The 17,430-nt window shown below is 35.5% G+C and overlaps 2 protein-coding genes across 9 annotated transcripts in view; both read right to left on the minus strand.

Moving 5' to 3' along the window:
• LOC139962847 (uncharacterized) overlaps nt 1–11,721 on the minus strand; it is a 47,302-nt gene extending 35,581 nt beyond the window's left edge. For 2 of the 6 annotated variants that reach the window (XR_011791380.1, XM_071963218.1), the window contains exon 1: nt 1,661–1,810. The gene's annotated coding sequence lies outside the window, so the exon portion shown is untranslated. Of the gene's footprint in view, nt 1–1,656; nt 1,811–2,316; nt 2,392–4,267; nt 4,352–11,710 lie in introns of those variants that run through there. The other 4 variants (XM_071963220.1, XM_071963223.1, XM_071963221.1 and 1 more) reach the window with 4 other exon arrangements.
• LOC139962849 (patatin-like phospholipase domain-containing protein 7) overlaps nt 8,474–17,430 on the minus strand; it is a 42,512-nt gene continuing 33,555 nt past the window's right edge. For all 3 annotated transcript variants that reach the window (XM_071963229.1, XM_071963230.1, XM_071963228.1), the window contains 5 exons: nt 16,527–16,652; nt 15,919–16,035; nt 14,559–14,704; nt 12,644–12,762; nt 8,474–11,555 (listed from right to left, as the gene is read on the minus strand). In XM_071963229.1, coding sequence (XP_071819330.1) covers nt 11,459–11,555; nt 12,644–12,762; nt 14,559–14,704; nt 15,919–16,035; nt 16,527–16,652 — 605 coding nt within the window. In that variant the 3' untranslated portion in view covers nt 8,474–11,458. The remainder of the gene's footprint in view (nt 11,556–12,643; nt 12,763–14,558; nt 14,705–15,918; nt 16,036–16,526; nt 16,653–17,430) is intronic.

Below are 17,430 nucleotides of genomic sequence, written 5' to 3' on the forward strand. Positions count from 1 at the left end.
ATGCGAATAATTTCAATTACTTGCCAAATGTACAATGCTTATGACACAGTGACGCAAACTTATTTAACATCACGCCAAATACTGTAATAAATACATCTTTTAACACAAAACTCATACATCTTTAACATAAACAGTATCATATAACATTACATATACATTGTTGTTGATATAACTTGGAGAAACAAAGAACATGATTGTTGATGCGGTAAAATATATTAAGCTTGATCTAGTATGTACCTATCTCAATTTGCTGTGGTTTATTATAAACTTACATAGGACTTTGACTCTTCTGCTGTCGATTACAGAAACAATTTATTTATTGCTATACACAACGGTTATCACATTGTGTTTATCTATATAACTAATTTGCATACAATACAACACAGGCCAGGAAAAATTAATAACTAACGTCCGCACTACAAGAATATCTCCCCACATTTTCTAAAGATAAAAGGTATAACGTGGAATTACATTCACATACGCTAATGTTCGATAAACACGTTTCTTGCATTATTAAACAGTAAGTTCGAAACTTGCCAAGAAAGCCATAGCAAAGATTCTAGCTAGTTTCTTACTGAAACCAATTAATTATAGCATATCTGATCACATTAATAAATTATGGATCAATAAGCCACAATTACTTTTCTTTGCAATGTTGTTTATCCTCAAAGATTGTAAAACTCCATATTTTCCTATTCCCTACAAATCATTGTTTGTTTTTCTGTTCAGAAACCGAATCCTATTACATAATACTTAATTCTTATACGAAAAGTAATATAAAGGTAAATGAAGCGAAATGCATGGTATATATTAACCACTTATGCAAGTTCAATGTTTGACTTTGCCAAAGCGATATTGCTTAGAGTAAGATGTGTATACATATATGTTATTGGGTGTTGATACCATGGAGAGAGAGAGGGGAGGGGTGGGATGATACTCTGTTAGAGGGCGCTGTTTCCAGCTCTCTGTGCATCCGTTCACTGAATATCATTTCACAACTTACCGTTAAAGCATACACCAAACCTAGCTTATTTGAGTAGATCTGTGTATGTCATTATTCGGTACTGATGCCATGGGGGGGGAGGGGTAAACTCTATTAGATGGAACTGTTTTCCAGCTCTCTGTCTAAACCCGTACACTGAATATCAGTTCAATGTCCCTTTAAAGCATATAACACCAAATCTAGTTTATTTGCTAAATGTTGCTCTTTTAAGAAACAAAAACAAAGGGCGGGGGGTTACGGAATTTAGAGGAAGTGGAAATATGCAATGTATAAACTGTAAAAATATAAACGTTATAATAATGGGTCAACTAACAAATGATTAATCTGGATACAACATGTTGGAGTATTACTCAGAACAATAAATAAGGAAATTTAAATAGTCTGCCATTATGATGATAAATATATAATAAATACAGACAATATATTAATTAACACTGTTAACATTTAGAACAATGACTTATTCTTTTTCAAGCAACGATTGACGCCTAACGATATGAAAGAAAAGCTGAACAGTATAAACATCAACACGAACGACGTATATTATATATATATATATATATATATATATATATATATATATATATATATAAATATACTACGATTGCAAATGTATATATATATGACGATGATATGACTTCAATATATGACCTCACCTACCTTTAATGAAATCTCACGAATCAATCAAAGAATATAGTAACGTTATAGCTCATTACACAACTTCTACTGTAAACTGTGCAACACACATAAGTCAACGGACAGAAAGGAACTACAGGGTTCGTATATAAATTTTTATGTTACTGGTAAAACGAGCAGTCGATATGGTTGGACTTTGTTTTTGGGGGACTCCTCACGAGGTGATAATGACTATCATGGAGCCGTGACTTAGATTGTTGACCTTATTATCATTGTGATATTTGCATGGTTCTGGATAAGTTGACTTAACGCGTATTTTATATCCAACGCATTTATTAGTCTATGTATCAGTGTATATAGACCTACACATAAAATAATAATCATAATGAAAAGAATAAAACATGACACTGATGTTTCTCAGGTATAGGTGTACTCTATCCATATAAGTACCTCATTTCAACTTTTACGTCATTTGATAGAAAGTAGAAAAACATTCATGTTTTTTTATATTATTATTAGAATTACTATGAATTCGTTATATCTTGATATTTTTTTGAATGTAATTTTTTAAGTGAATTGCGAGAGTAAAACTTTTCGCCATCTTTGCTAATTTAAATATCCCCCCCCCCCAACTTAAAAGCCAAATGAAAAGGAAAAAGCAAACGCACAAATGACCTGACCTGGTAAAAAATTAGTTCCGTTCATAGTCGCGTGCATGGAGCCCGGAGCAAAACATTCTTGATGATTCTATGTAGCTGAAAATGATGTTTGAAAGGTCAAGGTGAAACTACTTTATGAGATCTTTTAAAAACTTAAAACAGCAAAAAAGAACTTAACTTAAAAAAATGACAGTCTAGAAGGAAATTTATTTTTAAACTAATGAGAGAAATACTGAGCATCCTGCAATTTGCATCTATCTTATTCCCACATTGCGTTTTTTGAGATATTGACAGTTGAAATTTTAACAGTTTGAATCAGCATTGAACTTGAAGCAAACAGGTGTGATTACATAGTTGCACACCAAGGGCACAGATGTTTCGTTTTTTTTATATTTTAATATTACTTTTTGTTAAACTTTATTCTTTTGAGCTTTGATTCCAAAAGGTTCCATAATATGCTAAGGTATCAATAATGTGTAAGGGTATTCATATATTAATGTTTCCCAATTTGAAGAAGAACATTGTGTGCACATTTTGAAAGGAAAACATCAAACATATTTGTCAGTGTGCATCATATATATCATCACACCTGTTTGCTTCAAGTTCACTTTTGATTCTAAACAGTATAAAATTAACAAAATCAATCAATCAATAAAACTTAACAAAAACAAGGGATACATGGGAATTAAATGCAAACTTCACCAGGAAACATAGGCTTTGTTCCTCTTACATTAGCTTAAAAGAAAATTTCACCTGGTTTATACCTATTAAAATGTTTTTTTTTTCTCTCTTCACAGCCTAACAAAAGATAAACAAAGATAAATACAGATCAGAGTGTAGAGTTTTTTCCTCACTTTTTCCAAAGAAATTATTTAGTATCTTATCAGGGGAAGTAGTTTTAACCATTAGGACAGCGCAATGTTTTCTAAGAAATTAAGAGGAAAAACGAACACACTCAGATATATACACACATACGCGCATGCAGTGCGTGTGGAAACGCGCATATCTTAACAATGCTAATATAATATAACCGCTGGCAGTAGTAGGAAATATGAATGGTTAGCCGATAGCTGATCATTTGGGGTTAGTAGTGAAGATATGGGACATAGTCATCATTACATGGATATTGAACATGGATGGGTGTCAGTCGGGGGGGGGGGTAATCAGGGGTACAGTGAGGCCTTGCCATTTAAAAATATTCACAATACGAAGCGTTCCTTTATCGGCCAATAAAAAGCAGTGTTGCTCGGAAACCGGAGTACGGCGCTAGAGAATCTGTCGGGCATGTTACCCATGAATTTCAATCCCTCTACAACTGGGGTGCATGAACCCCCAGGGGTGCGTGAGTCCATCCCAGGGGGTTCGTGAGTCGTTTCTAAAGTCAAACCTAGAGTACTTTTTGTTGAAATAAATCTGATATATCATATAATTAGTAATGTATTAAAGTCGTATACCTATTGACAAACTCTTTTCCCAAATTTGTTGCCATAGTAGTACCATACCGTGCATGGGATACTTGATCTTTTACGATGTACTGTTGTGCGTATTATAGTGTTATAATGACTCAGATCGTGTCTCGAAAAGTTGGGGGTTCGTGGACAACTCTGACATTCACAGGGGGTTCGTGGGGTGGCGGGGGTAAAGTTAGGGAAACCCTGCTCTACAACCTTCCTTATATATGCACTGAGAACTTGCCGCTGTTCTGTAACTTACACTTACTATCACTTACTCCCTCCGTGGCGGACGGCAACAGCTGAGGATAGAGGAGTGGGAACAACCAATAGGGAGGAATATACGCAGAATTTTTTACAGGACAGACTTCGCGTTAAGAGAAGTTTCAAAGTTTAAGTACACGCTCAGGTCGGGTTCGTGGTCAACGAAATGAAAGCCTTTCATTCATGATCACATGGAAATTTCGATATAAGATATATGGTCTTATTTGCAAAATATGTATGAGAGAAAGATGGTTTACCGTAACTGATATTTGCCCGCTTAGCGTATACGTTGTGAAAACTAAAAGAGTCCACCATCACATATCGCATGATTTCTTCAGTTATGTTACCTCAGAATAGGCTGACGCACAGTCAAGCATTAAATAACACTGGTCAGATATAGGTCGAAGCAAATCTGACTACTCATCTATTCAGTAATGGGGGCTTAATTACCGGTAATTGGTTTGCATAATACATAAAACTGTCACAAACAGGCTCGGAGGCCTAATGTTAGCTATAGCTTTGATATTTGGGTTGGATTTATACACGTATAGGCTTTAAGATAGTTATAGGAATTATATCATTGTTGTAGTTATCCTAAGTATGCTAAGTGCTATTGTTATGCTTAACTGTTAATTCGAGGAATGTTAACTAGCGGTACTTCATTGTCTGTATACATTGTCGGTACTGTGTGTTATCTTTCTTGTGTGTCAGTCTATACGATTTTCCCTCGAGAGGCTTTTACAACTCCGATGTGTAGTAACTATAAGGCAGCCGTTTTACTCACCTGATGTAACATTGCCATGGTCATACATAAGCCAATAAGCCAATAAGCCAATGAGGCTTCTTCGCGAGATCCTGCTTGCAGGAGGATCTAATATATACATACATACCAGGGTAAGAGCAGTAGCTCCCTGGTCATACGGTCACATAAGGTCACATACGGTCACACACTATCACATACGGTCACAGTCTCGCCGTACGGTAAATGAGACTGGAGTTGGCTGATTATCTTTGGTGACTTTTCGTAAAAATAAAGTATATACTTAATAAAGTTATGCAGCACGTATTATGCAGATCATATCTGTATTTAGGCTCTGATTTCTGCATGCATGGGTCCTATACTCTCCGGACCCGGCCAAGTCCCTGCACTGTATCGGTGGCGGAGTCGGGGCGGGGAGGGGTGAGGGTGGGTGGGTGCTTTCACGACTACGTTGAACTGAATGGAACACGCTGCTATTATGTGTGGTTATATATAACCCCCTCTTTATCTCAATACATATTACACTTGGCCCACATGAAACAAATAGTTACCCCTTTTTCTTAATATTTATCGGCTTGTGGGGACAACAGGAGTTACGATGGGCCCAACTTTCAAACTTGTTTTTCTTGCAAAAGGTGTAAACTATAGAGTAATAGTATTCGCATTAAGGGTGGGTCAGATTCATGCTTGACCCTTGTTTTCAACAATTCCCACCCCACCCCCTTCCCACAAATCTGTCCGATATGAACAATGTTGAAGGTAGCTACCGAAGGTAACGTGGGGGGGGGGGAGGGGCGTCGGTGTTGCAAATACGTGCGTCATATTAGACACACACTGTTGCATTATATTTACTTAAGTTGTGAACGATTACGGTAGTTTATAACAAAATTGATTTTGTCAGTAGTTCAACAATCGTATTTTTGCATGCGATTGGACATTGTACTTCCTAAACTAATATTGTCACCATTCTTGTAAGTTCCCCCAAGAACATCAAATACACATAGTTCTCCTTTAAGCAGTGCTTTGTGTTAGTACATGAAATATGATTGCAAAATTGTTGTGATGCATAGAAATTAAAGCAATAACATCAAAATACACATTACTCCCAGCCTTTAAAGCAGTTTTTTGCTGTTTTTCGTGTTATTACTCGAAATATGAAAAAAATATATAAAACTTGAAAGTTGAGTGATTTATATTAGAAACGAACAAGAACATTAACTTGTTTATCGGTTTTTATTTTCATTTCTTGATACATCAAATTGCACTTGAAAAGGTAAAAAAAAAACAATCGTAAAATAAGCATTAATTCTTTTCTTTTCTGTTTCCCATCAACAAAAATTAATATATCATACAAGCGGTTGTACAGCCTACTTTTTTAAACACCGTGGCTGTATTCTCTGTGAAGAAAACCTCGTTTTTTGCCGATGTGTATGAGACATAGTATGGACCTAATTAAGTATCATATAGAAGTCACGGAGCACAACATCAGACAAAAGCATTTAGCACGGTATGTGTACACGGTAAACAATTCAGCGCGGCGTGCACCTTTGCACGAATACGAACATTCAACGTACACACTGTATCGCAATAATCTTCTTAATATATCGTATCAGGACTGCGGTCACGTGATAACCACGGCGACAAAATGCCTTGCGTCTGATGATGGCGGTATGCGCCATATAAAAAATTGAAATTCCCTCCCAATGTTCTCGGGAAAAGTACCAAAATAAACTGGATAATTTTTTTTTTCATTCTTCTTAGAACACAAAATAAGATTTATTTTTTATCGTGGCTTGAATATTGAAGTGCATGAATGAAAAAAAAAAATTAAATGAAAAAAACATTTTGGCCAATTCATTTTATCCAAATTCAGCCAGAGAAGAATGAGACAACTGCTAGGGGTATTAACCCCTTGTTCAAACACACGCCAACAAAACTAAATATATAAATATATAACCAGAGTATATATAAGTACAGCGTTGCGTTTAAACCTAATTATAGACCTAATTTATAGCCTCTATAAATATCCCTCAGAATGCATCATTTGAAGCCTAATTTTGTATTTATTTCTAGGTGACGACTTCCAGATCCCCCTACACGGTAGTCGACTTCAACAACCACAGGGTCATCCCTCCTTTATAAATTCCCTCATTCGTCTAGTATAGGTTCCTACCTTAATCAGTCGGGTGAATTTTACAATTTGCCTCTCCCCCTCACTCTCCCTCACCTTTGAAATTTTGCGCACTGCATTGTTCGGTATAATATAGTTAAAGATATTCCATGGTATTCTTCTACTATATGTCACAAATGCCTTCTCCGTTTCCTCCATGTTCTTGCCATCAATGTTTGTGGCGGCCAGAAAGGCTGTAGGACAGTTCTTTTGTTTTGACGGTTGTTTTAGGTATAAGGACTAAGAGTCGATGAACATGGATGATTGAGGTCAAATACTGGAAGAGGTTTTTTGTATTGCCTTTTCGTCTTTAGTTTTAGAATTAATAGTCGATAAATATCTATGAGAATACTGGAAGACAGTTTTTTTTTGTCTGCCTTTTGGTCTTTAGTTTTAGAATTAAGTATCAATAAGTATCGATGAAAATACTGGAAGACAGAATTTTTTAATTTATTAATTTTTTATGTGTTTAGGGAATACGTTCAAAGAATCATTAACCCCTAACATGACATGCCGACGTCTTAACTTTTCACCACACTGAGTTAAATTGTTTTTTCTCCTATGTCGTCTCGGATGAAAAGTCTGTAAATAAACATAAAGAGGTATTTAATTGAAGAAGAGATTATTAAAATAAGATAAAAGATAAAAATACAATACATTTATAGTAAATAAATAAAAAGATATAAATATATTATATTTTTTTACTCCGTTTATTTTAACTATACATTAATACACATGGCGTATGCCCTGATGGTCTCAACTGCTGCTGGAAGTGATCAGAATCACTTCGTATAACTGTCTTGAATGAGTCCTGTGCTCAGGCCGACGAGATTGTAGGTGTCAGGGGGCCACAACCATACGGTCCCGGATTAAACTTAGGGGCCGGGAAAATATGAGGTGTGAGGCGGAATAGGTGGGATATATAAAGAGTGCAAAAGGGTTGCTACCTGGCACTCGGGGCCTCTGCCTGTGCGACAGTTATGAATGTTTTATTTTGTCCAAGATAATTCGACATGCATTCCATCTGGAGGCAAACCCAATTATCTGTACCACCTTTCACAACAAAGATGATATTAGTGCATTGGTGCAATATCCCCATATCGTATGGACAATATTGAAGTTTGGCAGGAAATTCATGACATTTTCGGGAAAATATTTAGATGCCGGAAGCTTTTGATCCCCTATCAGGCCATTCAGAGTGTCACTATGGTGACGTTTGCGGGTACACATGTTTTGAGGATGAAATTTGATTTATTACAGGTAACCGTTTTCCTCAAAACATGGTTACCGAAAACGTCATAATCTTGAACAATACACGGATAGTAGTAGAAACATTTACCACTTTACTGATTACTGACTGACCTTCTATCTATGTCTTCAAGCTAAGAAAGATATGACCCATCAGAATGTCACCGACAAAAGTACTAATACTGCATAACAGTCTAACACCAAAACTACTGAGTATGTATACAATTACCATTCATGACTAAAATGACACCAAAACAACAAAAATCGAAAAATTTATATAAAGTAGATGATACGAATGATTTGAACGTTTATTGCAATTCCTCCTTGAATAAAACACGGATAAAAACTAAATAATTGCATTAAGAATTACAGTTAGTAGTAGAAGCATTTACCACTTTACTGATTACTGACTGACCTTCTATCTAGGTCTTCAAGCTAAGAAAGATATGACCCATCAGAATGTCACCGACAAAAGTACTAATACTGCATAACAGTCTAACATCAAAACTACTGGGTAGGTTATTAATTATATAAAGTAGATGATACTTAGTAATGATGTAGTAAATGATGAAGAATCTTAAAAGGTAAATTGTACAAGGACCATCATTTTCATTGAATTATGATAAACGTAAATTCAAACTTCTGAAATCTCAAAAAAAAAGTCACAAACTTTACATTGTAGCACGAACACAGGCTGGTTGTAGTAAACAGGTAAGCTTATGTGGCCCTATAAGATAAAGTAACTGTGACTTGCTGACACCGAAAGTGATTATAACTACATAACAGACTTGAAGTATGTTCGTACAGTCTCAAACTCGCCCTTGTAAGATTTTGTACGTACAAGGACAGTTTTGAAGTGAAGCAGATACTAGTGTGAAATTAATTACCTCACCCATATTCACGCCAATTAAGGGTCTTATACTCTTGCTCATATCAAGCTGAATCGTACTTCAGGTTTACTATTTAGCATTCAGTTTAGTCTTAATTAATCGTTTCTTTACACATTTCTTTACTTTAACAGAAACAATACACATATATGAAAACCATTAACCTTAGTTTATAGAACTTTATACCTATATTCTGGGTAAAACGAAGATGCTAAGCATGATAAACACAAGGACACTAAATCAAATGTCATTAGTAAGACCTTATTACAGTGCAGAATACTACTCAATATTCTAAATAACAAACTGTTACTTACAAGTGTACAATTGTATTATATCGGATTATAAAAAAAATATGAATATTCGATTTCTGTAATGTGTCTATCATATATATTACATAACCAGTCTCCTTTTAAGTGGGCAAGGTTACACATGGAAACAAAAAATTGTCCAGACAATATTTCGGAACCAATGTAAGCCAGTCTACATTCCATGGATCATCAAGGAGTATACGACTAAGAAGAAAAAGTGAGTAAAGCAAACCTTTAAATCCTTACATAAGTTTTGAACTGATATGAACAGAATGTCTTTACATGAAATAATGATTCTTGAAACTCAAGATAAAGAAACCTAACTACAAAGTAAACATTAAAGAATAATGGCCAATGAAGGCCACAACCTGTAGTTCACTCTATGTCATAAGCAAAACTTTTAGTAGATGTTGAGTAATATAAGTACTTAGAAAAGGTACAGGGGATTGTTCTTTGAGAGTATTTGAATTGGACAGTCTCTAAATTTATATTGAAGGGAAACCCTTTAAATGTAAAGGCGATTGAAAGAAATATGTTAAACAATATTGAGTTTACAAAATTCATGATAATCGTTTATTTAAAAGGATTGTCTGGTGGCCCAAAGAAGTTACCTTAAAAAATGATAAATAATTTTCCAAACATGTTGTCAAAGTATGAGAACGCTAATGTTGCGTTTGACAGAGAAACGATTTTTTAATCGTTAAGGATGGACATTTCCAATATGATTTGAACAGTACAGAACGTGACGACATCTATGCTAATGCAGATTGCGACATTAACCCACGCTCCGCACAGTACCTACAGTAATCACAACAAAAACCGCATTTGTATACAGATTAATTTCTTCCTTAATTTTTGGTAAAACTTCTTATAAATTAGATATGTTTTCAAAAACTCCTTAAGCCGCCATATATGTAGTAGATCAGTGGTTTCGTGGTCTTTTTGTAACACAAGATAAGATTTAACAGCAGACTCTTCGTTGTTTATACATCACGCTATCCAGCTCCAACGCAAGGAATGTTCGCATGTATGCTACAGTATATTTTGTGTACGTATACGCCATATATGTAGCAGATCGGTGGTTTCGTGGTCTTTTTGTAACACAAGATAAGTTTTAAAGGGAGACTCTTCGTTGTTTATACATGCGCTATCCAGATCCAATGCGAGGAATTTCGCATGTAGGCTACTCTAACGTTAACAATCGGACAGTTCTGCGAAGCCTAAGCTTCTCGGTGCTACCTTCTGCTCTGACATCGATTCCTCCAAGTTTCATCTTTCAGTGTTACAAATACTTTTCAAGTTTCCTTTTACTGTAAATTTGATCCGTGAATTTTATTTCAGCGATTTCGAAGAACAGTTTATGAACTGTGGATTGAGTGTGAGAGTATATTATGTGCAACGCTATACGTAAACCAACTGGGCATGGTACAGTAGGCTATATACGTTCGCATTATGTATGTTATATAGGCAATCACATGTGCGTGTACACGTGAGAGTGTATTTGCTGCGGAAATGGGAGTGCTATCTTCAAGTCGCCTGTTTTGCCTATTTGCCAATTTGCCAGCACTACGTCAATCACCATATTGATGCGTTCGAACAAACGGTACTTTTGGTGAGAAACTGGTGAATTTGAAAACCAGATTTCGACAAGAAGAAAACGTCGATGGTGACAATTTTTACATGGTTAGAAAGAGAAAAATTATAACTATAAGGACAATGTATCAAAATCTTTCAATCGACAATTCCTTTAAAAGCATTAAATTTTCAGACAGAAGAGACGTCTACAATGTTGGCTTTACGGAATAAGCCCAAGCTTGATTAATCAGTCGTATTCAATTTCGTTTTGTTTCATGTTTCATTCTCGAAATGAAGCAAAAACCTAAACATCATAAATTATTCCTATGTTTTTGGTGCAATGACATTGTTAAGATTCCACAAAATTTGTGTTGTCTTGTGTACCATCTAAACCATGCGTGTATACAGCGAATGTTTGTTTTGGGGGCCTTTTCTAAATTTAAATCACTTCAAAATGGTTTCGATCAAGACAGTGATATACCAACAATCCTGCGCGATTGTTATTTTTTCTTTTCCCACTCTTCAGCTACTGATTCCCCAGCGTCATAACCGAGTTGCGAAATATCCTGGTAATCATTAAATTCCAAAGTGCCATATCTGTTGAACAAAGATATAATATGAGTAAGTACACATCCTGAAATGATTTTCCACATAAAGTCCAAAATAATTTCACACGTGTATCACACTTAATGACCCTGTCCATTTAAGTGCAACTAACAAAAACTGCAAATTCGTACATTCAATCTTATTCGTTTTATGAAATTATGTCAAAACTGAATTAATAGCACTTTGCTGCCTCTACGGAACTAATAGAACCAGCTTTTTGCGTTCTTTTCTATGATTTCTCAGCCTCACTATGCCATTAAAACATACATAACTAGCTTATATATTGAAATCTAACTTAAGTCGAAAAATTTACAACTTTGAACGTTGTTTTTCTCGAAGATATTGTCCATTAGGATCGCAATAAACCCCTCCCATCATATGAATAATTAATTTCTATGAAGGACATTTTAATAGGCTCTCGCTCTAAATAGCGGGGAATTTGAGCTGCGCAAGTAACTTTTCCATGCTGATTTCCTTTCCTAGGCTTGGTGAATTGATTACCTAACACACAGGCTAACGTTATAGACTAATAACCTTAAAAGGCGAAGAAGTGGGCAGTGGCGATAAATGGATGGCAGTCTTATTAAAGGGCGTAATTTCAAATGATCTATTTTAAAGCAACGGCTGATAAATAAACATAAAGCTATTCACAATTGTTTGATACAAACTAGTGGGTTTGTGGAACTGTATGCGATTATTTTTAAATGGGAAATTTGTCAGAAGACACTTTGCTCATTATCAACAAAATTCTTAAAACTCACTAATTAACGCTCTTGGCAGGAAAAAAACTTGGCTAATATCTTAGTTTACTGTTTTGTGATTGATACATGTAAAACACTCGATGGATATATCAAATAGTTGGAGAACGACGGACAAACGCAAAAGCTGCTTTAACATTTAAAGTTCCAACATCATCTCATACTCGTTTTCCAGTCGTGCATGTGTGCTGCATTTTGCATTTGCAAGGAAAACTTCAAAGGAACAATGGTTATGCATAGCAAAAGTTTGTAACTTTAAAGTTCATAACTTTAAGCACACCAACAAATTTCATAGGGTGGAGCTTTTACTCAATAACTCACGAGTTGATGCCACCAGGCCTCTTGTAGATATAGTCTCTTTTATTTTGCTCCACTTTCTTCAGTTCTTCTTCCCCAGAGAGGCATGCGAGTGTTGCGATCATACGCACTAGGGCTGGAACCTGTAAAAGAGCATATTAACACCAAACTAGAAAGCTGTTGTTAGAAAACATCCCTTTATCTCCTGTAAGGTTCTGCAATTAATTTAAATAAGTTTAATTCGCTTTAGCAGTTCATTTATTGAAGGAATATTATTGTTTATTGGATATTTCCTATTGTGTTACTCTACTAAAAGTGTCTTCAGTAGTGGCCTTTTGGACATGTGTGAACATTAAATAAACATTATATGAACATTCACTGATACATTTTACAAACTGACCAACTGTGATATATATTGCTATAGCTGGTCTTCGAATAGAGACCAATTCAATGAAGATCCAATCTTTCCCCTTCTGACCATATAGATGATATTTGATAAACTTATCTACAAACTACACATTTTTCTCTGAACTTTTTTCTCAAAACATTTCGACCACATTTCAATAACAGTCATGAACAGATAGATCAGACATTGGTCGCTGTCAATCTTGATGAAATTTCTCCTTTAGATGGCCCTGAAGCATTTTTGAATGTGCTTCCCTTATGTTAATAATGTCAACATCATGACCAACGTTCCCTCTGTAGAGTCTTTCAACACTGATCATTTTTCTTTATAGAAATGGAGATACAGTATGTGTGTCCACTCATTTAGTGCTATGACCCTTAGCCTAACCGTTGCCAAATCTTTCTTATACATGTTTGGAACCTATTTTAACATATCCCCCAAATGTGTCATAATCCATGCAGTACTTTTGTGCAGTCATATACTTCTCACACGCAGGCCCCAAACACATATTGAATGTACAGGCACGCACACGATAATTAGCACCTAACCTCTACTGACTTCGCTGAGTAGAGGTGCATAATGTTGTAAACTTTTTGATAAGAAATGGAAATATAGTACGAAGCTCACACCACCTTCATTTCCAGCATTTAGAATCTGTATATTCAGTTTCAAATTGCAAATTAATTCCACTTAGTACAGTAAATCGTACTAATTAAACAAATATTATGAAAAATAGCCGTCGACAGACTATTTCCCCTTGTGCAGCCCATCTGTTGTCTGGCAGGCTAAGTGTTAGTGACGAAAGTCAAAACCTGTGAGGCTAATGTAACCAATCATAACCTCATTCCACTTTTCACCAGATTAGCTCAAGCTATTTACCTGTTCCACAGCTACGATCATTCTAGTTTCAAAGATGTGACTAGATGATGGGATCAATTGCAAGGATAATGTATCACATGATTATCGTAGCCAACGTTGGTTTGGCTACGTATATGTGATATTAAAATGTAAAAGAAAAGGAAAGGTTTAAGTGGCTACACCTTTGATCAAATACAGTATGTTACGCAAATGCTAAATGACCATGCTGCAAAGAAAACTACAACTTACTTCTTTGGACTTTTATTCTTCAATTTAGTTACAAAGTGTTCAAAACATTTCTGCTCCACTGTTGTGATTGATGGTAACCAATGCTTCAATATTTCACTGCATTTTCTTAACGTCAAAATAGATGCACGTTTTGAAATCACATATTGATCATTAATTAAAATTGCAAACGTAAAAGTTATTTGAACTACTGTTTTGTGCAGAGATAATTGCAACACCTTGATTAGCAATAACGTACCTTCAATGCAACTTCAATGATGTAAGACGCAAAGAAGTCAGCTAATCTTTGTAAGTATACTGTTTGGATGATATTTTCACAAACCCTCAGAGCATAGTATTTAAGTTTTAGATTGACAGATTTGTGATTTGTGACATATGTCAAATACATATTGCAAATGCTAAGAAAATTTCAAGAGGAGGGATAATTACCGATTCTTTTCTCCATGGATTTAACTTATTCAAGATCCACCATGTTCCTGAAACGCTATCCCCAGACTCGATTAATTTCTTTTCAGATCTTCCACCAACGTCGATGGCTATGACTGTTTTACACCCTGTTTGTTTCATCTCTCCAGCTAAAGAATTTGAAAAGTGGCAAATTTAGTGAGATTTGACCCTGGTTATTCTCTCTATCAAACTCTTTGGTCAAACTAATACAACAATAATGTGTCTATGTGTCTGATACGGTACAAAGCCAATGGGAATTCAAGTTGATTATACTCTGAAGGTTTCAACTAGGGATACCAGTCTAAAGCCACACTGATGATGATGACAATTATGATGATGATGGTGATGATTTTTATGGTGGTGGTGGTGGTGGTGGTAATGATGATGATGAAGATTATGGATTATAAATTTCACTTCGGGTGGCTTCCAGTTCAACATTTTAACTCAAATTTGAAATCTTTCCAATCTAGAAAGCCATATCAGATGGGAAAACTGTATTGCTCTTAGATGGAAAACCCACCTAACCATGAACTGGCCGGGGATTGATCCATGAACCTCCCGAATGCTAAGCCTCATTGCTTCAAATGCCACCGCCTTTATCCACTCGGCCAAAACACCGGTATAAGGGGAAGGGAACTGTATTTTCTAATGCTTTCCTGCTTCTTTTAATTTCATTCATTTGACTTTTGGATACACTTGGGAAGAAAGGAGTTATTGACACAACTTTGTCATCAGATAGGGGTTCTTTCTGCCATCAATTCCTCGAAGAAGTATTGTACATGTTATTAATACTCCAGTTCTTTTTTTCTGGATTGATGTTTTAGAAAATTTATATTCGTTGTTGACTTTACTATTCGGTAAAAATCTGGAATATTATTTGGTTTTATATTTAGTTTCAGAGAAGAATAACGTTTGCAACGTGGGTTTCTGCGCTTACAAATTTACAATTTTTATGGGGAAAGGAAAACAATATTCCTTCAAAGATTGTATTTTTATGTCGTAATGACTTTAGACTCTGAATAAACATAATTGTTATAACTGTATCACATTTGGGATATATTGGGGAAAATAACATTTGAAGTATATGCCATAATGACATTCCAGGCTCTGAAATGCACTCAATCATGAAAGGTTTATTTGACAATAGTCAGTGACTTTCAAACAACAGTATTTAGATTTGAGAAGCATACATCGAGATGACGTTTAACTAGCACTGTTTCTTCTGCTTCAGCCAATTAAAAACAAGGTTTCCCTCTACATTCTGAAATGAAAAACCATAGCCAATCTTTTTCAGACAAAAACGTTACAGCCTTAACAATGGTGTTCTGATCGGCAAAATTACCAGGTAAATTATCAACTGATCCGCCGTCATAGAGCAAATGTTTAGTTTGGGGATCTTGAATTGGCGGCACCACAGATGGAAGTGACATACTGGCTCTGACATAAAGCCACAATGGACCTGTGAATTAACAGGTAAAGAAGATTTAGTGTATTGTTATATGAAGAAGAACAATAAGAGGAACATGACGATAATATTTACAATGCAATTATGAGAACAATAAGATAATTAAACGATAATGAGAACAACAGGATTATAAGAACAATGTGGTCGTGGTCGCATAGCTGGCTCTCCTTTAAGTCCTTAACTATCGAACTCTTGTTACATTCGAAAAGTCCCCACAATAATGATATGATTGCAAAGTGATGCAAATATAATCAGGTACTTCTCTCCCCCATTTTCAAAATCAGGCACATAGATTCTCATGGTTGGTTATGTTTACTTAATATACTGATTTAACCCTTTGACAGGGTTGGGGATGTTGCAATGTTTCTTTTATCATAACTAAGAAAATTGTAATATCGTCATCATTTGTAACGATGAATAGGACTCCAGACATGGCAATACGTTCAATACCTATCCGTGAATTAAATGTGAAATTTTAGAAGTACCTTTCGTATTCGTCTGTTTCTTGGAATCTGTTATATCTGTGGTTATATTAAAATATGGAATCCATAAATCTTCGATCTGTGTTTGCTCGCCAAATATATTCTTCAATATTTTGTTGAAGTATGACCCTAATTGAGGAAAGAAGAAAGTTGAGCAACTTAATATCAATCCAACACATCATGCATGCACCTGCTAGCAAACCAATCCAACACATCATGCATGCACCTGCTAGCAAACACAATACCACCAACGCAGCAACCCTTATGGTATACCACATATGTGTAAGCATACAACTAACAAAGACAGCTGGCAACAATAACAGTAATAACATCAATCCAACACATCATGCATGCACCTGCAACACAATACCACCAATGCAACCCTTATGGTATACCGCATATGTGTAAGCATACAACTAACAAAGACAGCTGGCAACAGTAACAGTAATAACATCAATCCAACACATCATGCATGCACCTGCAACACAATACCACCAATGCAACCCTTATGGTATACCGCATATGTGTAAGCATACAACTAACAAAGACAGCTGGCAACAGTAACAGTAATAACATCAATCCAACACATCATGCATGCACCTGCTTGCAAACCAATCCAACACATCATGCATGCACCTGCAACACAATACCACCAACGCAACCCTTATGGTATTCCGCATATGTGTAAGCATACAACTAACAAAGACCGCTGGCAACAATAACAGTAATAACATCATCAGCACAAAAAGATATCCCAAGATCTTTACGTCATGGTCCATTTATTAACAATAACTGTCCTAAGAAACAAAAAGATAAACGATTTTTTATTATGAAATCGAAACTCGTATCCTGTAGTTTCAGTGAGGTTACAATCAATGTGGAAAATACATATATACATATTGAATTT

The sequence above is a fragment of the Apostichopus japonicus genome, chromosome 21, assembly GCF_037975245.1.
Source record: "Apostichopus japonicus isolate 1M-3 chromosome 21, ASM3797524v1, whole genome shotgun sequence".
NCBI lineage: Eukaryota > Metazoa > Echinodermata > Holothuroidea > Aspidochirotida > Stichopodidae > Apostichopus > Apostichopus japonicus.